Source organism: Cygnus atratus, chromosome 6 (assembly GCF_013377495.2).
Source record: "Cygnus atratus isolate AKBS03 ecotype Queensland, Australia chromosome 6, CAtr_DNAZoo_HiC_assembly, whole genome shotgun sequence".
Classification (NCBI taxonomy): Eukaryota; Metazoa; Chordata; class Aves; order Anseriformes; family Anatidae; genus Cygnus; species Cygnus atratus.
Window position 1 is genome coordinate 13,752,915 of NC_066367.1, and position 23,467 is coordinate 13,776,381.

At 35.9% G+C, this 23,467-nt stretch overlaps 1 protein-coding gene across 1 annotated transcript in view; it reads right to left on the reverse strand.

Annotated features, from left to right (window-relative positions):
- The window catches only part of PARD3B (par-3 family cell polarity regulator beta), a 401,848-nt gene that overhangs the window by 164,257 nt on the left and 214,124 nt on the right, over positions 1 to 23,467 (reverse strand). The window contains exons 14-16 of the mRNA XM_035571245.2: positions 22,636 to 22,735; positions 20,489 to 20,604; positions 8,688 to 8,732 (exon numbers count right to left, since the gene is read on the reverse strand). Coding sequence (XP_035427138.1) covers positions 8,688 to 8,732; positions 20,489 to 20,604; positions 22,636 to 22,735 — 261 coding nt within the window. The remainder of the gene's footprint in view (positions 1 to 8,687; positions 8,733 to 20,488; positions 20,605 to 22,635; positions 22,736 to 23,467) is intronic.

The following is a 23,467-nucleotide window of genomic DNA, read 5'->3' on the forward strand; positions in this document are numbered from 1 at the left end:
GTGCTCTGTGTAGTTCCTAACCACAGGAACTCTGAATTTTCATTTCACAGGGGTCGAATTGAAATACCTGTCTTTGGCATGTTTTCAGGACACAAGCTTCCTTCACAGAGAAGCTCAAGTTGTTCAGGACTTTTAGGCAGATGTATACGCACTTCTGTCCTTAAAGTGGGAACATGGAAATGACTTCCATTGTTTTTTTTTTTTTTTTTTTTTTTTTTTTTTTTTTTTAATGCCACTTCTGTAGTACAGATGCTGGGTGAGACAGTGAAATAAAGGATTCCACTGAATCTATGCTTTTACAGTGTCATTTTTTCTCTGGTCCAGCAGCTTTCTGTGATCACCTGGATCACCACATCCAGTCCCAATGGTTCTAAACGAAAATTTTTCCTCATTCTGTCAGAGCTGCTGTCTTACTCTGACTGGCACTTATGAAAGCTTCTCCTTGCTTGTCAGATTCAACTGCTCCCAAGGACAGCTCAACCACCTTTCATTTCGTTAGGGGAGGACCAGATGCAAAGCATAGCAGCCTGAACACAGCTAGAAGATGGCCACAGCCCTTTAACCAGCAAGTAACAACACATGGCCAAAAATACACAAAACCAAGTTTAGCTGGCCATTAAATAAATTTCTCTTAGTATATAAAGAAAACTCACTTTCAGTTTAGTCTTCGAGACAAGAAATAGAGACTCAACCTTGCTCCCCCACTTCCCTTCTTTCAGCACAAAGACATCTCTGAAGAACTGCAAATCTTTCATCCATGCTTTCTCCCTCAGATGCATCTCTCCACCACCTCCCACCCCAGCCAACTTCCTTCAGCTCAGGCTGATCCCAGGATCAAAAACAGTCAGTTACAAAATCGCCCTCTCTTCTCCAGATCTTCCTTTTCCTTGCTCCCTTGGCTAAACCAGAAGAATACTGTTCTTTTCTGTAGAATTATTTCTTCTGCTAGGTAAGCTCCCCACAACAGCTCCCCATGGAATTACGAGAAGAATAATGCTTACACAGGGGGGAAAAGGGCTGGAACACATGGCCAGGCATTTATGAATACAAAGGTATCATGAGACTCCTCATTTGGAGACAGGAAAACATTAAATCAACTATGCTATGTTATAAAACCTTTAATAACAGACCCTTGGCTTTGTAACCTTGCTGCAGTTGTTCTACGTTCAGCCCTGCTCTAGATCCTAAATCTCACACATGAACATTGGGGGAAACAGGTTTCTCCTTCAAGTTTGTTGCTGCAGGCAGCAGCTCAGATCTATTCATTTTAATGACTGCAGTTCAAAGAAAGATCAATGGGCACTACTCCGCCGTATCTTAACTCAATGCACACTAAGAGTCAGTCACAGAACACAAAGATAATTCATAAAATTGAAAAGAATAAATGATTTGAGAAGATTCTTGCAATTCAAGGATGAGACAGCAAGGATGCTCTTCCTTTTGCAGAGGTTTACTGACATTTTGTATTCCCTGTTCCTGGCACTACTGAGAAAGTAATCGTATCCATGGTGAGTAAAATACCACCTCTCTGTATTATTTTTTTTTAAATCAGTGTAAATTTGGCATTTGAATTTTTTAAGGGTATGGCTTAACATGGCAGATAAATTGATCTACTAGCCAGGTGCCTCTGAAAGACACAGTTCCCATGTCCATCCATTTGCAGTTTCCCTTCTGCTGACATGAGAGCTTGCCTCTTTCAGAAGAGTGGTTCAAGGAGGTAAGCCCACTTTTTCTTTCTTGTATTATTTTTTTTGCTGGTTTAGTGCTCTCAACAGCTAAGCTGTAGGACTTGAATAAAAGAAATAATGGGAACCAGGCAGCTGAAGGTAGGTGGGAAGGTGACTAAATAAGCCTCTTTGGACATCAGCAAGCTTTTAGATTAATGCTGTAACATCAAACTGCACCCTCCAGTGAGGGATTTTTTTACTTTTGTATTTTTTGAATCAACAGTTGACTTTCTCAGGACCTAACATAAAAGGGGTCACAACAATCATCATCACACAGCCAATAAAGTCTTCAAAAACAAATAAAAAATATCTGAAGAAGACTTACAGCTGCTGAATTACTGGGGGCACAAAACCATTCCTCTCAGAGCAGAAGTGATAGCTAGTTTCCTTCCACAGAAGAAAACCATCTAACTAGGTTATCCTTGAGAGCTGTTTATCAGCCACACAGGCCTGGCAGGCAAGAGAGACTGCAAAGACAGCCAGCCTGGCATTCAGAAAGTATTCCAAAAAACAAACTGCTCTTGACTCAAATCCAATGATACAACAAATTCTGTTAATTTGGAATAATTGTTTGAAGTACAACAACTGAAGTGTTCAGCCTTCCTTTTCCTGAGTCAATGAAAAATCCAATTTCTCATGCAGGAGTACGTACAATTTGACAGGAGAAAGAGAGATTGCTGTATCAGTCCCCTTTTTAATAGCCTCTTAAAAATAACTGATATCTGGAGTGTCCAGTTTGAGCTTCTCTTCCTAGATCAGAAAATATAATAACTCAACAAGAATTCTAATGCTGTTTTCATCTCATTTCAATATGTTTTCTTATCTCTGACGGGTTAAACTACACAAAGTTCCAACAGACAAACAAACATTTTTCCTACTAAACATTTATACTTTATCCCTAACACTTTAAACACTAGATGAAAAAGTTTTCTCAAATTCTACCTCTTAAGAGTCACCACCACTCCCAGCACTAGCCAATGTAGATTAGAACAATCCGTAACATGGAAATCATTACATACATAAAAAATAAAAATAAAAATCAAGTCCACTAAAGAAAGGGTAGTAAAGCCATATTGGCATAGAGTACTAAGTACATTAATGTTATCTTCCTGGTTTCATTAGACACATTGTGTTTGAAAAGAAGACAAAAAAAGATGAGTAGGCAGAAATTGAGTAAAAGCTAAGCATTTTAACTCTAACAAATACTTATAACCCACAACTACATAATAGATTCTATGTAACATCTTTGACTTCAGACCTTACCAATTATAAGTACAGAAGAAAACATTAACTCCGCAAGTGATGTGCAGGGAAAAGGAATCTTATTTTTTGTTTCTTGGCTGCATAAGTGAATACAGGTTCTCAGATGTCATCAACTACTTTGGAAATACACGGACCAAAAGAATGCTTTGCTTGAAGTATAATCATAATTAATACTAATAATAGATACAGGAGAAAATAATCATCTATGAAGAGAAGCCAAAAATAAAACAATGAAATTCTTTTGAAAAATATTTCCAGCAATAGATCAGCAAGCTTAATGCATACCTTAAGATTCAAATCTTAGAGGAACATGGTATATGGGTAACCCACTGCACTGAACCATCGCAGAAAGATAGTTGCGTTAATTTTGTGTCAGTCAAGCTGAAATAGCGCAGAGCTCCACATTGGTTGAATTAAGGGAAAATCACTTTGTTCAGCTTCCGGAGCTGCCACAGTTTGCTTGCCTCCAGTACCCAAACCAACACTTGTGGGTTAGGTTTAGTATACCTGCTAAGGTATACTGCAGTCTGCAAAGCAGGCTATTCCTCATTCACACTTGCAAGAATGATTGACATAGCTATATATCATACTCTTTTATCAAAGAGAAATAAAATGAACTAAAATCAGCCTTTTTCTCCTCTCACAAATACAAAGGCAATTGTCAGATTCTATGTGCCACAAACTTTCAGTTAGTGGCATGGTCCATGTCTGCATAGGCACTTCACTTGCATATGCCAGGCAGCTCAGCCATTTCCACAAGTCTTTTTGACTATGGTGGGGATAGATGTAGTTACTATATAAATCCTCATGAACTTTGTATTAAACCCAATGCCTCCTTTGAAAAGCTCAGCTGTAATGACATTGAGAGCTGTGAGAAGGCTTATTTAATAAAATTATGAGATTTGTCAAGAGGAGAGGAGAATGCCACTTCCTTAGACACTCTGACATAATTGTGTTACCTGGAAATCAAAAGCCAAACTTGCTACAATGGCACTGGTCTCATTCTATCCAAACATGCCCATGCCCATCCACTCAGCTTTCTGTAGCCCTCCTATTCTCACCACTAGCACCGAGCAAAATCCTTGGTTAAAAGAAAGCATTTTGTGCAACATAAGTATGCATAAACCACTGGATTTTGTTTGTGTCCCACCAGCTCAAATTTCACATGATCCTTCTGGTTTAAAAAGAAAATTTCTCCAGTTTTGCCTTCCTTTCTAAATCTGAACTCAAATTGCAGCAATAAGCTTAGCCTAGCACTTATTCGCACTTTCATGAGAACAATCTTCAACATGCTAGATCCCGATTGCACCAGACCCTATCCTGTCCCTGTGAAAAATAAATCCAGTTCTTAAAATCATGTGGTTTTTATATTTGCAAACTTACCGGTGACAAGGCATACCTAAGGTTACTAGAATGGAATAATCTACAGTATATAAGTTTTATAACAGCTCTTCTACTCTCACAAACACTTCTGAAAAATGGTTCTGGTGTTCAAATATGTCAGGCACAATGTTCAATGGTAACCCACAGCCATCCTGCAATGGAGGCTCAGAACACAGATGGGGATCATCCTGTCTTAAAGTCAAAGGGAAGATTTAGTTCTATACTTGTTTGGGTACAACCTCAGTGCCACAAATTTATTTCATTTACCAATGCAACCACAGCTTTCGCAATAGGCAGGAGAGCCTTTCCTGAAGGTAAGGATGGGGCTTAATCCATTGCACTTTCCATACCCAATCCCAGTGGGTCATATAAAATCTAGCAATAACCCTAACTTTTCTACCACTGCTGTCCTAAACCATGCTATCTTAATTGTCATCCTAACCTTAACGAAACCACAGTAAGATGTATCTAGTACAGAATGATTCCTGTCATTAAAGGATGCAAAGATGCACCAAGACCTTTAACCTACTTTATTCCAAGCAAACTCCAGTCCTAATCTGAATCCCATCTGAACAACAACTCAGTTACCGTACGAAGCACCAGTGACTGACTACCAGAGGAGCCTACCAGAGAGTTGGCACTCAACCCTCATCAAAGGCCTGTCCTTGCAGCTACATACCCACCTCCTCAAACCTTCCTTCCCAGAACACCAATCCTACCACACAAACTGAACCACAAGCAGGGTAACCACAGTGGCAACAAAATTTACACGGGGAAAAATTTGACCAGATGCATGCTTCAAAATACCCCACTGGGCCTTTTCCAACTCTAACCCTATTCCTTGCCATATAGCATTAATTCAAAGTAGCCAAGGACTCAGCTTGGTGACGGAGCTATCATACATCATTCAGTCATACCTGTACCAACCTGTAGCCCGGTGACATGCATAGCAGCCAGCAAGAAAATAAGATCTTCAACTCATCCTGTCTCAGAACTGTCTCCAAATATACTCTGAGCCAAAAGCATGGTCTAGTGACATTAAAATAAAAATAGGAAAGCTTTTTTGGCCATTTTGCTAATTAATATGTCAGAGCTCATAAAGAAAGACTCATCAGCTTTTCTCCAGCACTGCATCATCTGAAAGAGCTGTGTCAGCAGAGACCTCAGCAGACAGTCAATACATATTAAAAGTGTTCTAAGCAGTAATTCAGAACAAGAAAAGAATTTTGGAAAAGAAAATAGCTGTGAAGAATTCAGTATTCTCTTTCAGTATTTGATATAAATCAGGTTACGCGTGATGAAAAAACAATCCTGCCCTTTGCTAGCTGTCCTGTAATTGCTTCTCTAAAATGCTAAGAGTTCATGAAAAACAGAACTAATATTCACTGATTTTTCATTTCTGTACGTTTTCTCTTCTGTAATATAGAGGCACCACTTGTCCGCTTCTCATTCTCATTACTGGAGTTGTGTGTAGGAAATGCAGATTCACCATTGCTAAGCACACAGGTAGATTACAGGGGAAAGAAAAATCTTCCTTACAGGATTCAGGAAGACAGGATGCCTTCCACACACACTTTGCTTGAACTCTGGTCTTTTCCAGTAAGGGGAAGTAGGCCACATCAACACAGCATTCCAGTGCATTTTCCAACAGTAATATGGAAAGCGTTAGCAACACTAAGAACGCCTGTGAGTTTTGCAGGAGTCTTCATCCTCTGAAAGGACAGGCCAGCTATGGGAACCAGAATTCACTGATGCTTTTCTACTCTATTTCTTCTTTCTGTGAAGGTGAAATACAAGAACAATTCTCCAGCCACCTTCCCAAAGAAAATGTTTACAAGTTCAGGCTGTGTCCAGACATGCTTCTAAAATCGGATCTATTTTTTACGGGGAAAAAATATGGAACTGCTGCTTGTTGGTGCAATATATAAAAAGAAAGAAAGATGGGGCTACAACTACAGATCCTTTTAATGCCTTGGTCTTCTGCAGAGTTGTGATAACACTTTTTGAAATTAATACGTGCTACCAACTCCTGAGCTGCTGCTCAGTAACATGTAATACGCAAGGAATACAGTAACTATAACCAAAAGCTGAGACTAAATGCTTCAAGAGCCACTGCCCCAGAAGGAACAGAAAGGTTATTTCCCTAGAGAGAATTACTCAACTGTGTATTTCATAGAACAAGTCATGTCGAAGGAGAGAAGGGATAATTGCATTGATTGTCAGTAGGTGATAATTAATTCTGTAGAGAAATATGTTTAATTTCCTTAAGTCATCAAGAATGGGATGCAAACTCTTCTTTATGTAATGAGAAATAAAGTGTTTTGCTCCCAGCACAAGAAACTGCAGTATCTCCCTTAGAGCTTTCTTAAAAAAAGGTACCTACAGGAAGGCAAGAAAAATTGTTAGGAATGAAAAATGTTAAAACAATAGTTCTGCAATGTGATGGAATGCCACCAACATGCATATATGACATAAAATTCCAAAAACTGTACAGTAAAAATAGGGATGAGGTAAAGAGAACTTTATGTTCTTGAACAATTTTTAAAATAAATACTTTAAATGAACAACAAGAAAGTTGAAAGTACAGCTTGATTTTGTATTTTGAAGGGACAGGAAATGGAACACGGGTTAGAGGGGAGGCGCAACACACACTTTTCAACAGTATTTGAATAGCATTTAAAGTGGACAGAACCAAGAAAATCATTCACACTCTATCCTTCTCAGAGGTAGCTAGCTCCTTTTATTCTAAAGGAGAATAATAATAAAGAATAATAAAAAAAATAGTCACAAACTGTAGGATATTTTGGCTCTACTGCTTAGGTGATCACTGATTTCAGCCTATTGAAAAAAGATCTTAGCTACATTCAAGAGGTCCATGAGGGGTAAGTAATGCAAACAAGCCAGAAGTCAGTAAGCATGGGCCCACATTTTCACATAAAATTATTAGGTGTCTTCAAACAGAAAAATTTGGAAGCCGGTGTTTTCAATGATCTGGAGAAATGTGCAGAAGAAAGATCAAATGCTGTTAAAAATGATACGAAGCTTAACATATCTGTAACAACTGACTGCCAAAGAACTGTGATCTCACCAGGTTTCCTTCCAATATTCTTTGATAGCAGTAAATTCCACTGATCTTTGGAAAACTGCATGATATTGCATGCTTATAGTCGTTTTTCTGTATAGGAAAAAAACCAAGGGCAACGCCCTTAGCTTCTCCTAGTTGAGAAGATCATTTCTTTGAAGCTTTCACATTCCCAAAACAAAAAGTTGAAAGAAGTTTCTTCCCCCAGGAGTTACAAGACATATGAACTACCCCTTTATTCAGAAAGGGAAGCCAAGAGGTTCACAGACGAAGGAAAGAAGCCAAAAGAATGTAGAAAGAATTTGTCTATTTTAAGTTCAGGAAAAGGTCCTCAGATAAGGAAAATCCACACCAGAGAACTACATGATAACAGAACCAAAGGAGGACACACAGTTGTACAGAGAAGGAAATACGATAAACAACCAGGAATCTCATATTCGACCTTCCTTCACATGAATTCAGCTTTTCAGTTCTATCAAAGGAGTGGAAAAAGGCAACATGCAATAATGCAGCAAAGTGGCAGCCAGAAACTTCGGGGCTTTCTGACATTAGAAGAGATCGCTGAATAACTTGAGTTTTCTAGAAAGTTTTCAAGGTTTCTCATGTCAGCTTATCTGTGTCTTGTGAAAAACTGCAGTCTTATATGACGTTTCCTTGAAATTTTTATAATACAAGAACTGCAAGTTGTACAGTACCATGGTGTGGTTTGTGCAGGTACAGTAATGACAGCAGTATGGACCTTTTTTTCTAATTTTTTATGATGGCCTAAAAAGTTTTAAAATAATCTACTACACAAACACAATGAAAGGAACTATGACCTTTTTTTTTAATTGTAGAATATTTTTTGTATTATCTTCAATATTTCTGGTAGTAGAAGTGAAACTCAGAGCAAGAAGAAAAAGTAATATTTATGTTTTTCAAAATTTATATTGCTTAAGTCTCCACACTCCACAAGACATGTTGAACTTGCTCTGATTTGAACCCTCATCTTCTGTTTCCAACACCTTTACTGAAAAAAAAGTTATAGTTCTTCCTGCAAATGACTCAGCTACATACACTGCCTGGCACACTGCAATCCCTAATTCATCGTTGCACAAGCTGAAGTCAGGCCATACAAAGTAATACCTTAATTTGCAAAGCTAGTCCCCACAGTTTCTGTAGGCTGATTTCATTTACTGCCCATACTACTTTAAAGTTGCTGTCTCTTCCTCCAAAGTAGAAGAACAGTTTACCTGATTTGCATCCAGCCAATGAACCAACTTTGCTTTCATCTGCCACTGGGGGAATAAAAGAAAAGACACAAAGATCAGAAACTTATTTAAATTCACAAGCCTTTGAAACACTGTCAAATAATTTCAGACACGCAGCATCCTAAATCTTTAAATTACAATCATTTGTAAAAATTCCTTCCCATCCCCCCCAATCCATCTGGGGTGCTTCAAAGTCCACATACCTGAATCAAAGCCCACTGAAACCAATAAAAAACTACCAGCAGTCCTTGTGGATTACAAATCAGGACCTCCGCACTTACACACTCAAAACTGAGTTGTCAGAAGAGCAATTGCATTTGTAAATAACTCATCTTGCCAGACAAATTATGGGGCATAGGAGAGTTGTAACATTTTCAGATCAAAGACCTCAATTGGTAAAAAGAATCCAGATGTGGAAACCTTCCCAACTGCAAGACATCTCACTGACTCACAGGACCATCTGCAGACAATGAGGTCTCCAAAAAGACGATCTTTTGGAAGGCTTAAATTTTTTTTTACATTATGATTTATTTTTATCTGCTAATCATACCTGTGTAGAATTTCACATCTTATAAAGAAAGATGTTTGCAGTAGTAACGGTTTGCAGACTAGAGAACAATTTCTGAATGTAACAAAAATTGTAATTTTTCTTTAGTCACTGTAGTTCAGTTTATTATCATATATCTCATGAAAATAATTAAAACACTTTCCCAGAGGGCTGAGTGGAAGAACCAATCACTATTTCGTAAAATGAATTCTATGCAAAGAAATGGTGCTAATGTAATGTAAGGGATGATAAAACAAGCACAGGAAATGAATGTTAGGCTTGAAAGCTTATCCTTCACTGTCTGCCCAAGCACTCCCTTATATTATGCCTTAAAATGTGATTTCTTTATATGATAAAATAAATTGTCAAGTCACACCAGCAACACTATAAATATGAACATACACAAGCTTTATATAGTGGTCACCATAAAAACTTTGTATACAGGGTTATCTGTAATGGTACAGGGAGATGCTATTTTCTATCCAGGGAAAAGCTGTGCAGTAGTTATTGACATTTAGCAGCCATTCCTGGGAAAAAATATCATAGTAAATGTTCTTTTATATTGCCTCACTTTTAGGAAAGCTTTTTTCTTTCTTTTTTTTTTTTTTTAAACCCAAATCCAGTACCAGACTGGATTCGTGGAATCCACAACTGGAGTCATGAATCAACACCTGACTGTTGTATCTCCTCTCCACCTTTCTAAGCTGTCAACCATTTCCTCATCAGTAAAATTGACATAGTTTAATGATGTTGAGAGAGACAGATGCAAATAAAGTAAGATTAAAGTAAGACTTTGGCATGTTATGCAGAGATACTGCAAGGCAAAATATCAGTGAGGCTAGTAAAAATTAAAGGTGGTTACATACTCCTTAGTCTTTTAGCTTTTCTTTAGCTTTTTTTTTTTCTTAGTCTTTAGCTTTTCTTCTAGGTTTTTGTAGTACCTGGAAATGATAGTAACTATTCATATCCTTGCTATGCAGTTTAACTGATCCTGTAACTCAAAATGACCAGAAAAGGATTTTGTACAAGCACAGTTCAAAATCTTTTTTGTTCCTCCTTCCCCCCAAATTTACCTCCAAGGAGAACACAGTTGTCACAGAAAACTTTACTGCCAAAGGTTAACATTTTGACAAGTTATGATTGTGTGAAAACAAGGGATCATAACGGAAACGTATATGCAACTTTAATTAAAATAGTCCCTAATGTCAACCACTATAATACACAATGATTACTTGGAGTAGGCTATGTAACACTACATGGGAGCTTGAAAAACAATAGATACTAAGGTTCACAGCATTTTTTTAAACTATGTTGATGATTGGCTCTGCCTGAAACTAAAGTTTTATGTTTTTAAGAGGGGTAAAACCATCTGACTTAATCATACTTTACACACTACCTTCACACATAAAAATTAGATTTTAACACTGGAGGAACAAAGAAAGAATAAAATGGTTATAAAATGAAAAATAGTAGAATAGAATAGTAGAATAGAAAACAAGGATAGCATTATGCATTTAAACACACACACAAAAATTGGGAGAGAAGAAAATTAAAGATTTATATAATAGTTTGAGCCTTCCATAAGGTAATTTTCATTCAGGAGGTATTACCCTTGGGCAGTGACTTTGAGGATGGTCACCTTTCATTAGACTGAACGAGTGGTACAGACAAGTCTGCTGGATGAGACTTCCACTCATTAGTATCCCTTTTCCTCTGGGAACAAAGAAAAGATGACAGAAAAGAAGGAAAAGGCTAATGGGAGATAATTATTCATTTCCTTCAACTACCTTATGTATGCATAAGTTGAAAATTTTGTAACTGAAGACTTTATATAGGAAGTACATTAACATGTCTTGTTCCACAAAATGGTATTTGAAAATACTTCTCTGCATGATGTTCAAGATTGATGCAATTGTTCAGTTACAACAGAAGTAGTATTTCTCTGGCTGTCCTTCCTGGTTTTGGAAAAAAAGTACCAGCTAAATGGAAATTTCTTTAAGTTTATTCTAGTGTTGTTTTTTCTTTGTAGAAAGGCACCTGAAATATTTTAAACAGGGAAAATATACTGTCTACCTTTAACACTAAAGTAAAATAAAAAATCTCTTTTTTTTATTGCAACATCAAAAAGTAATTACATTGCAACTAACTATGAACAATTTCAGCTCAAGAGGATCACACTTGGGAATGCTCAGTGCCAGACTGCAGTATATCAGGAAAACGTTTATAACAAAATTTCAACTGCAACTATTTTTATGGGAACACTATAAAGACTATGTATTATTAGGCTAGAATTGATGCATGCAATGTATTTAAATAAAAAAATCTTGGAAGGATCAGTGCAAGAGAGTAAATACATTCACAAAGAAGAACCTTCTCCTTAACTTGTAAATCAAACAAATAGGTTACATTTTTAAATGTCCCTGAAACTCTGGGTGTGTTAGTTCATGAAGTTATCAGTGTTTGTGAGCATAAAACATGCTATCTCTTTTAAAACTAACACCTATAATATAGGAACCACATTTTTATCACAGAAGCCAGTTAGATACTCATTGTCAGTACTTGAAGTAATTACTGAAATGAAAGTGACTGAAGTTCTACAGCTATTTAAGAAAAGCACGGACACTTGGGTGACTAGCAAAATCACAGATTATGTAAAATGAAGTATTACTAAGACAAACAAATCTCTCCAGCCCATAGCAAACAACTGATATTTTTTTCCCATGCCAACAACCAAAACAAAAGGTTAAAAAACTGTATGTCAGGAATAATCAGTTGTATTAGAATGTCCTATGGTAATATTCCTGAATGCCATTTTGCTTTAAGAAACTAAGTAGTAGTATTCAGCAACAGTAAAAGCAACCACAACACATCCATATCCTTCCACCTAATCTTTTGATTGCCATTTCTGTACCCCACTCAATATAACTAGTGTAGCAATTTTATTTCAATTGCGTGATTTTCAATGGTTTAGTACACAACAGATCTTCCGCACTGCCTCAGAAACAGTTTGCATCTAAATACTGTCCAAGTTTACCTAAAGGTCAAACTTGTTCTGAACTATTGTTTAGAGAAGTACAAAGCAATGCTGCTGCCAGCTGTGATAATCAATTTTCTTCTTTTCTCCCAGTACAATCTCTGTGCAATTATATCATTTTTCCCCAAACAAGGACTCACTACTATTCACAAGATACAGGGCACTAGTCTTCAACTCAGTGCCTCATTTTTGAATGATTAGATTTGCCACATTGCCCAATAGCTACCTAAAGTCTTCTAAATGCGTGGAAGTTAATTGCATTTCTGTTGAACAAACTGAGACATACGTTTGAAGACCAACTGCAGTTCTGCACTCACAAAAGAAGCAAACAAGGATTTTTTTAATTACTATTTTTAAATTATAACAAATGGGGGAGAAAAAAGAAGTGCCTAAAACATCAAGGAATTTCCTGGAGAACAATTTTCCATTATAAATCTGTATGAAGTGCACTACAAAATTTCTTACAATTAATCAATTAAGAAGGGCTGTATTCCCAAACCACATACACAAATGATGCTTCTGTCCTTTTTAGAATCTGCCAATTTCTGTGGTATAAACAACACATGAAAATAAAGCAAGGCAACAAAACGTTCACTGCTTTTTCCAATGCACTGTATCCATACCCAGCCCTTTCAGCATAATGAAGGCACTGCATCAGCAATTAATTTTAGTCAACGACACTGCCAATGACATAATTCTCCTACCATATTTATTTCCTTGGTGAAGCATTCCCCCTTCGAGGAGTGGCATAAATTACTCACAGAGATTGTGTCAAACGCTGGCTCACAACCATCACTTAGAAAATGCTGTTAGCTGTTCTGAGGTTTCATTGTAGTACTGTGTACAAAGACCAAAGACCTGTTATTAAAATCTACTGAAGCAATAAACTGTGCATATTAGGAAGGAAAACTTTGCACAGTCTTAAAATCTTTTCCTTCAATAATTCTCTCTATTCCCCTCCCTAGTGATGGCAAAACTTTACAGAAGGGGCCCATCTCTCCAGTTCTGCAGTCTCCTCGATATCCAACACCTACGCACTCCTGAAAGATTTTAAGTCCTTGATAGGCTCCTGTTCACTTCAGTGTTAAACAGCAGTGAAGCTAGAAGAAAACTTGCACGAGGATTAAGGATAACTTTTATTCATGTGGTAACAAAGGTAAATCCACTCAGCTTGGTGTCATCCACAGGCTTGCTGAGGGTGCACTCCACCCCAGTATCCATGTCACCAGTGAAAATATTAAACAGTACCCATCCCAGTACAGACTCCTGATGGACACCACTCATCACTGGTCTCCACCTGGTATGTCAGTATGCAGAAATGAGAATACAAATGCCTAAGCTTGCATTCATTGCTACTGACAGAGATACACACTTCATTTTCTTCTATTGGCACAACAGTCCCTCATTCCTGAAGGTGACACTACTAATTGAGGCCATCACTGCTTCTTTAACACTTCTGTTGTCCTTCTCTCTACCTCCCTCTCACCTCTGTTCCAGTGAAACTGTACAGGGCTAAAACTGATCCAACTCACCCACTACGCATCTCCCGCATGTTATTAATACTTCTTCCACATTTCTATGGTTAAACCACAAGTTCCTAGCCTAATCTGTCATTATTCACTGGTTGAGAATATTGATGGAGAAAAGATTTAAAACAAAGTGTTCTTAAAACTATTCCGAGATTAAGACTCAAGACTTAAGTACAGATTATTGTCTGTACTTTCTCAAAGCAGAAACATTAACTTAATTGCTATTTTCTACCTGTAATACTTCAATAGTGCAAGTACATTAACAGATCAACTAGCTTCAAACTTAGACTAAAGCTGTATAAGAAACTACCACCTCAACCATGTGTTACCATTTTCCCAGCTCCATCACCATCACAGCTCATAGGACGTTCCCAGTCAGCTCCACAGCAAACTTTCTTGAATCCTAAGAGGTTTCTACAAAACCAGTCAAATAAGTTAATATTCCCTCCTGTCCTTATCTGTCCTTATGTCACAATTCACCTCCCCCTCAAACACATCACCCCAGATTTGGTGTAAAACTTTGTAAGAGGAATGACCTTGCTAAAAGCCTTTCTTGTCACAAAGAATAAAACAAACTAATTTTCAGTTCAGTCCCACTGTGTCCCTATCACTTAATAACTGAATTTGTTTCATTCCCTACTTGCAGACCTCAAGAAGAAATTTGAAAATTATTTAAACCAAGAAAACTATGTGCTGTGTTCATTTCTAAAAATTTGTTCTGCAGAGTAGCCTTGGAAAACAGGTATCTAAACTGACAGTACTATGAAGTTGTTAATGACATGAGCTAGAAAAAGTTTAAAACATCTCCTGGCCCTTGATCCCAAAGACAATTACAGCCATACACATTATAGGTTTTCCTAAACCTATGACATTTCTCTTTCTGACAAGTCCCCTTCAAGAGATGGTTTGATAAATTATTGTTAAAGTCCAGTAGCACTGAAAAGCCTATTAGAATTCTGAGCCATTTTCTCAACATTCATGTTCCTATGACCTTAACTGGCTTCTAAATGCAGATCTGAAGTTGGTTCCATACATACAACCTGGTTAACAACACAACAATTTTAAAACAGCATGCCACTTTTGATGACCTACCAAAATGCATTCTTTTAATTGCATTTGAATGAAATCAGTGCTTTAACTGAAGAGCAATCTCCATTAGCTCTGCCTGGTTCTCATTTGGTTACTTTTTGAGATATTTATTTCAATATCCAAAATTGCGAACAGAATAAGAATGATCTGGTTCGTAGAAAACTGCAAAGGTAACAGCTAATAATACTGATTGCATTTTCCACATCCTTCTATAAACACTAGTTTCTCTTTGTTTTAAGGTGTTTTAAAACTATGTACTGTTATCTAATGCATCCTCTCATTAACAAAGAAATGAGCATTTACTTAAATAGTGGCTTCCTGGCAGAATACTCCATACCACTTCTTGCATATTCACTTGCTAATTATTCTTAAATACATAAATGAAGTTGGCCGATATTTTTAATAAATATGCTCCAAGGTTAAGTGATTCTGAGTATGTCTAATTATGTTTTAGCAAATAATATTTCACTCACATTTAAAATCAAGTAAAGGGTATTTCCATTTCTTCAGGCTTTAAAGCTTAATCAGTTAAGATCTATGGGTTTTTGCTCTTTATGGGGAAAGGAAGGTGGATTTGAGTAGTACCTTGGGATAGTGGTCATGGGTTATTATAACAACATCCTTAAATATAAATCTACAAAGCCTGAATTGATACACAACCAAATTGTTATATACTCATATGATTCAATTTCATGCTGCTTCAGGTTAAAACAAGCCACGCTTTCATGTGTTTGAATACAAATCCCATGGCTGTAGTTTTTACAGTACATTTCTGCATAGCCTAAATCATTCCTGTGCATAACGATTTACAGAAAATAAGGGTATTAGAGATAAATAATAAAACACCTTTTTTCCTTTCTATTTTCCTTTTTCTTTTTTAATACAACAAGAAAAAAAAAATCCATATTGCTATTTTTTCCACAGAAATTACCTTTTAAATACAGTTAAAAGAAAGAAAAACCACTACTGAAAATGGGTTCTGATGAGAGGTTATAAAGAAGTTATTTTCTAGACAACCATGCTAATGTACAGGAAAATGTGTGTACATAGAAGGAAAGGGAAAATCATCTTTCCAATGACTTGTATAGAAGCCATTGATTTCTTCTTCTTCATTTTCATCTGCCATTAAGTTTCCAAAAAAAAAAGTGTACCACTTATTTGTGGAGTGGGAAGGCACAATGACACATGTATTTCTAGCATTTCTGCATTTGTTTTGCTAGTTTTTAACGCTGTGCTATAAGCACAAGTTCAAACTTGGCAAGCAGCCTAAATCTAATCAGTACAGGCACGTAATCCAAGCCAGACTTTGGCTGGCCCTGCACAAATTCCTGAAATCATGGTAAAAGGACACTTATTTTCCCTGCTAATATATTCAAACACCATCACCCATAACATAAATTTACACTACCAAATGGACATCTCAAGTGCCACGATCAGTAAAAGAAAATATGTGGCTGTGCTCTTCTGTCACCAGTTCAGAATAAAAATAGGCAAGGCAAAGAAAAAGATATACCATAAGACATGGGATAAGAACTCTATCAGTGATCCAGAAAGTGCTGTCATTATCTCAACACAGCAGCAAGGAACAACACTGGAACTTAGAGCTGATATGGAACTAATCTGTATCTTATTATCCTGAATGAAGCAGTAGATTTCAAAAAGCCTTAGATCGCTGACTAAATAATGGATGCTAAAGCACAGAACCAGTCACACTGCAAACATTCTAACTGCCTTCATATACCCGGTGCAAAGATGTCTATATGGATGAGGTAGGATTTTCTGCTCACACCTGCAAAACCAAATAAGATATCACACTACCACTACTATTACACTACCATAGATCCTTTTTTATATATATTTTTAAAAGATATACTACAACAGTATCACACACATACCACTGATTTGTTTATAAAGTGCATTCAAGCGAAAAGTAACTCATCTACAAATAGAAGTTCTTCAAATACATCTCCAGACATTGCCAATTTTGGATTCATGTGATTTGTGAATTTAGCTGTTAAGGTTCATACAACTCACGGCACATGCATAACAACACAGAACCCTGCCTGAACAATCAGGTGGTTCATATCTTCTGCTGCTGTCCAACTGCTAATCAACAACAGAAATACACAAAGAGTCAATAAACTAAACCATTTCTTCCTATTGGTGAGTAACCTACAGCTTTTGCTGCATGTGCCAAGTCCCTTTCATTGTAAGATTTGATATGTGGAACGACAATAAATTGATGCTACATGTTAACACTACTGCACACTATTTGATCACCCCTCTTTATATCCTGATACTATTCACTGAGGGTACCAATTTACAATTACAATAATTATTATTTTGTAAACAGATATGACTGGAAAACAGATTAAGCACTCAAAGGTTTCTGGGCCTAAAATATATAGAAATAAAAAGATGAACATCAATTTTAAATGGGTTTTCGTTGTAAATTTGTATAATTATAGACTAGTCTTTACTTAACAGATTTACTTCTTGTGCATACATCAACCTTGATCAAAACCAAAAGATCCTTACTATATAATTTCATTAGCTCCCTAATTTAATGAATTTAGTATATTGCCATGAGGTTCTCAGTCTGTAGCAATATGTGGATTCCCAGGCCTCGTGTTAAAAATTTTCTGTTAAATTTTCTGTTAATTTGATGATCCTTCTGATGATGCAGTTGTATAATCCATGCAATTTTCATCTCCTAACCAAGCATCTAATGTACTACACACATATTTCAAGGTAAAGTACAATGTTTCATAAGTGGATAGCAGTACAGATTTCACATTTATACCCCATATTACGCTAATTCTGTTGTCTACAGAGTTCAGGATCATATTTTGGTCTAGAGAGACCCAAGTGATTTCTGGACCTTGTAACCTTAAAGACTGACTATGTCTTCCCACATCGGTGGTGACACACAACTCAGAGACAATTTGTTTTAAAAGGAAAGAAACTGAATTTAAGTCACATTTTGTAAAGTCTCAAAGTTCTCCTCTGAGACTTCAATTCTGTTATTTTTCTGTTCATCATATTAGCTTTATTTATTTTGGAAGGGGATTGGAGAACTACAGAACAAAAGAAAAGTAGTAAGTATACAGCATCACATGACAACCAGAAAAAGGGGGGCCTAGCAGTTATAAAACCATTTTCAGATAGCAAAAACTTCCTTTGTTACCAAATTGCTACAAAATTCCTCTGTGGTAGCCAACAAGTCATTCTCACAACCACAACTCTGGGTCTGGAAGAAAAAGACAGCAGCACTTCCCACCCTTTTTGTGCTGGCAAACATCACACTGAAATCAATAATGGGTACTTAGCTGAATGTTGGAATGAGAAGTTACTATGGGTCATGACTGTAGTTAAATAATATGAAAAATATAAAAGCAAACTAATATATTTTCCTTCTCCAAAAAATCTATTTTGGAGTGTGCATTATACTGATGCTCTGTTTGAAAGAATAGTTTTAGATACTAAATTATTGGAATTTTATTTGCATTAGAAGCATTTATATTGCAGTTATCTCATATTTTCATATTTCTTTTCCCTTTACCTTTCCAGACTAAATAGGCTTCTGCTTAAAATCTTTCTTACGGTGAAAAGTTGAACAAAGTGTTTCACTGCTTGCTAAAGAATGACTGCAAAATGTCCTAATTTCATTTTTCTATTGGGTAAACAACTTATACCTGAAATGCTAAACTCAGATTTCTTTCTCAGTCTTTTTTCCCAATAAGTAACTAGCAGCCTTATAAGAAAATGATTACATTATTACAGTTGGGCCCATTTCCTTGATAAAACAGAAATGAACTTTAAAAAAAAAAAAAATAAAAGGATAAGACATTACTGTTTCCAATCATTACCCCTTTTGTTTTTTACTTTCATTTCAGAAGAGGTATTTTCAACAGTTACCATCTGCATACAACATTTTTATTATTTTTTTTAGACATTAAGGACATCTACACACCCAGTCATCTACACACCTTTTTTTTTTTTTTTTTTAACCATTATGATTCAGTAAATCGTGTAATTCTCAAAGCATCACTTGTATGTGTCAAGAGCAGTTGCAGATTGTTTATACTGCTTTGAAACTTACAATATAAATGAACAGATCTGGAGAAAAGGAAGTACAAGTTACCTGGTAGTTCAGAACATGCTCTCAAGTGCATTCCCATTGCCTAATTTTACACTGCTGCTTGCAAACATTCTATCCTATTGACTTACGTGGGAACTGTAAATGAGCCTAAAAATAGGCCATAAAGTTGAACAATATTTTTTCTAGTTGACTACGTAAGTATGTATTTTGACTCAAGCTTGTAAACTCATTTCTTTGTTGAGTATGTACAGTATTTCCATTCTGAAAAAACATATATAGCTAACACATTCTTTGTCAAAAGGGTGGAACAGAACTGCAAAAGGACTCATTTCTGGTCAGTTCATGCAGTAACTTTAAAAGTGAAGTTTTTTATTCCTTAAGAACTTCTCAGAATGGATTCTTATTATTTGTTAATACAACATGTATTAATACAACGCTTTAGTTTCCTAACACTCCATCACAGAAGCACACACATTTTATGATGCATTAAAATAATATTGCAGCAATGAGACAAAAATCAATATAAAAATTAGGTCAAATTAGAACACTTCAGGAAAAAAAATACCAACAACAAAATGGTACCTTGAAACTATATAAGAAATTAAACAGTTTCCATTCATTGTCTATAAAGTCTGGTCCAACAAAACAGAAATGTTATTAAACACATCCTAATGATGGCCCTCAAAGTTACTCCCTCAACACTTTAACTTGAAACAGAAAGATAAAGGATGAGCGCCACAAAGAAGAATTAAAAGGCAGAAGACAAACTTACTTGGTTTCTGATTCTTTGCAGCTTAAGAATCTCATGGACTTTTCCTTGAACTACCATCAAAACATGACTCAGTTTTCAACTGCAATAACCCTTCAACCTTTCATTCACCAACGTTTTACTAGTATTGAAAGAACCATTTACTTTCTGTTTTGTCCACCTTGCAGGATTTTCTTCACAGCTTTGATGGGTAGAGGACCATAACCTTACCACTCTTCAAGCACTTATAAAGATTTTCTGCAACACTTTGATTTGTCATTGTCACGTGTGTTTGTCATTGTCAATGAAGACATATACAACTTGTCTTAGGAAAGTTAGCCTTTTTCCACTGCAGTTTTGCAATCGTTTGTATTCTATATGAAAATACTTTTGTTATTGCTGTTTTGCTATATTTTTAGACACACAAAACTTGTACAACAATTCTTTCTGTTTTACAAAAGCTCCCTCTTTTCTGCAGCTAAGATTTCAATACAATGGATAGAATGTTCTTTAAGAAAAAAGAAATAAACCTTTATTCAGTTTAATAGAAATGGTATTTGCAATTAGATGCTACAGGAGACAGACCATTGTCCCCATCACTGCAGATCCTCTGCAGAACTTACTCCCTGATGCTCCCTGATGTTTGTGTTTAAGAAACAAAAGCAAGAAACTGAGATGGTGCAGATGTGCTGGGGCTAAAAAGCTGACCTGTATGTCACCCCACCCCTTCTTACCCAGATCCATGCTTTTTGAGGCTTTCAGATTAATTGATTCAGACTGCTTGGCTGGTGTCAAAGATCTGAAGTTGATGTGCTGATCTGTTAAATACATTGCTGAATTTATGATAGGGCTGCAGAAAAACAACAACAACAAAAAAACACGTAAAATATTTAGGCACCAGCTCAAATCACAAGCGATCTAATTAAAACATGCAATATGTATATGTTTTTCTTCCTCCAATTGCTTGCAGCCATGCATTTTAAAATCAGTCATTGATCCTCACGTTTCATTTGTGAGACTTAGCACCTCTAGTCACTTGTTCTTCATAGCAGATGCAAATACAAATGTAAATGCTTGGTGATAATTGCTGCTTTTAAACAATTCATATTTTATTTAGCAGAAGAAAGGAGGAACATACGAGTACTTGCTAGGGATTTGTGTGTACGTGTTTTGCTAGTTAAATTTAACCATTACATTTTCAAATAACGTTACAAAAAGCTGGAGAAGATGTCACCAATGTACCTCTTTCAATTCTACTTCATCCACTATCTAAAGCTGTTTTAGAAGCATATAGCTATCCACCTCTTCTGCAGATGCTGGAGGTTTTCTGGAGGCTGCCATAATATTCTGTAGAATCCTAAGGTATCATGTGTGGTTTTTGTTTTTAATTATTTGATTTTATGTCAAGTTAGGCAAATATCTAAACATTTAAAAATTCTACCTGATTGAAAATCAACATAGCTTTAATCTTTGAGGAGTCAAAACACCTCACTTAAAGGCATCAGAAAAAATCCACATAATTTTTCAATAAGAAACAGTTTTTATTTTTTTCTCTGAAAACAAAGAGTTCCAAAATTAAAAAGATTTATTTCTGAACTATACAATAACAACAGATTTTTCAGTGTCAAAACATTTCCTCCATTTATTTCCTATTAAAATGAATTTTCTGTGAAATCTGCACGACTTTCCACAGGAATTCAATTTTGGAACTTACGTTCCGAATGGAACACCAATACAACACTGGGAAAAAAAAAAGTCAAGGTGGGAGGAAAGGCCTGTAAATACATTATCATTTTAGTACATAGTTATCATTTAAGGGAATGTTTTCACTCCCAGCTTGTTGAAAAATTAACAACTGATTCTAGCAAACAACTGTAGTTGTCAATTCAGTACAAATTTCCATTAGTCTATATAGAGTTTTGTTTGTTTACCATGACATATCTACATGCCTGAAAGAGCAGAAATTATGTAATTACTATAGTAAAATTACAGTCTGTTAGTATAAAAAAGAATAATTCAAGGCATCCATAATAAAATATACGTACTCTTTGATACTACTTGCAGTTGGTCATTTAAAGGCTAGTTTTTAATCACATCCATACACACAAGCACAGAAGTATAGCTATGTTTTTACTTGGAAAGTATACTCTCCTCATTTCATTCAAATAACGTAGTCACACGACTATCACAACTGTGAACACACACAAAATGAGTGAAGAGTGTTCAACACTGAATTTTCCATACTAGGTATTAAAAGTATGATAGGCTGAAATAAATGAGGTATGTTTTGATTTGTAGCCAGTGCTACCTGAGAGAATTCCATACTATTAGACAAAGTAGCATTTATCAGAAAAATCTACCTAACTCATTTATAACTTGTAAAGTGTCCATTGGTAACTTTTTCACATACACTTTTCAATGTTCACACTTACTGAAACTTCATTTTCTAAGCTCAAGAACTTCTTTGGCTGACATGCTATATAAGAAGATTTGGTTTTCTACAAAGTGAATTTGTCTAGGACTTTTAAAACTTTAAGAGACTTCAAGCACTGCATCTATGTATAGCATCCATTGGTATAATTTTTAATTCACTTTTTTTTCTTAAATTTGGATTATGTTTTGGGATTCTTTTTGTCTTACTGAACACATGCAAGGTATTGTGACCCCACGTATCTTCAAGAGGAGGCATAACGCAGTTAATGAACAACCAATATGAACAAAGCACTGAATACCAGAATAACATCAATTTATATTAAAGGATCAGGTGACTGTGAAAATGGTGGTAAAAATTTTACAAAATAACGAGTGATTTTAAAAATCAATTAGAACTATTATCACAATCAATTAGGGCTGAAAATATTAAGAATAGACAAAGTCCAACCTATGATTATAATCCTCATTCAGCAAATCCTCTGTGGGATGTGGTGGTAGAGGTGGAGGGGTTTCATTTTCACCACTGCCATGATCAGACACTGGTAACTCTGAAATTAAAAAGAAAGGATGTCTGTGTTAAAAAAAAAATAAAATAAAAAGCCACAGAAACAAGTACTTAACACCAGTTCATTGATCAATGACTGGACCGGAAGGCCTTAAGCAATTCTGAAATGACTCACAAATTATTCAAATCACTAAACTAACTAAACTAGAATTAAAATCATACCAAGCAGAAAATACATCCCTTGAGATTTCCTGAAGAGCTGATTTTCAGATTTGCATATGCATAATTAAAGACAAATACAGGGAAACTTTGTGCTTATAGTGAAGTTGAGTGCAAGGCATGAATTGCTTTACTCCATTTGAGTGAATTTTCACTTCTACTGTATAACTGTATCCTCACTAATTCTAGGTTCTTGATTTCATTTCCTTTGATGGGGAGTATTTATCATCCCTCATGGACAGAAGAGAGAAGAAAAATTTCTGTTGTCTCCTGACAAGACAAGACAGAGGGTCTTTCTGAATTACAATCCTCATTTTCCTGGTATTAAGGCAATTCCTTCCTTACCTCTAGAAAAGACATTCAGTTCACACCAGAAAATTACTTCCAACCAAGAAAAACATAAACTACTCAATTAAACCACTCAGTGGTTTGCTAAGCAACAACACTTACATACCTGAGGTATTTAATATGAGTGCTGTGCTTGCTGTAACCAGTTCATTATTGTCTTGTAAATTCACACCTTGCAGTATAACAGGTCAGATCTTATAAGGAGTCC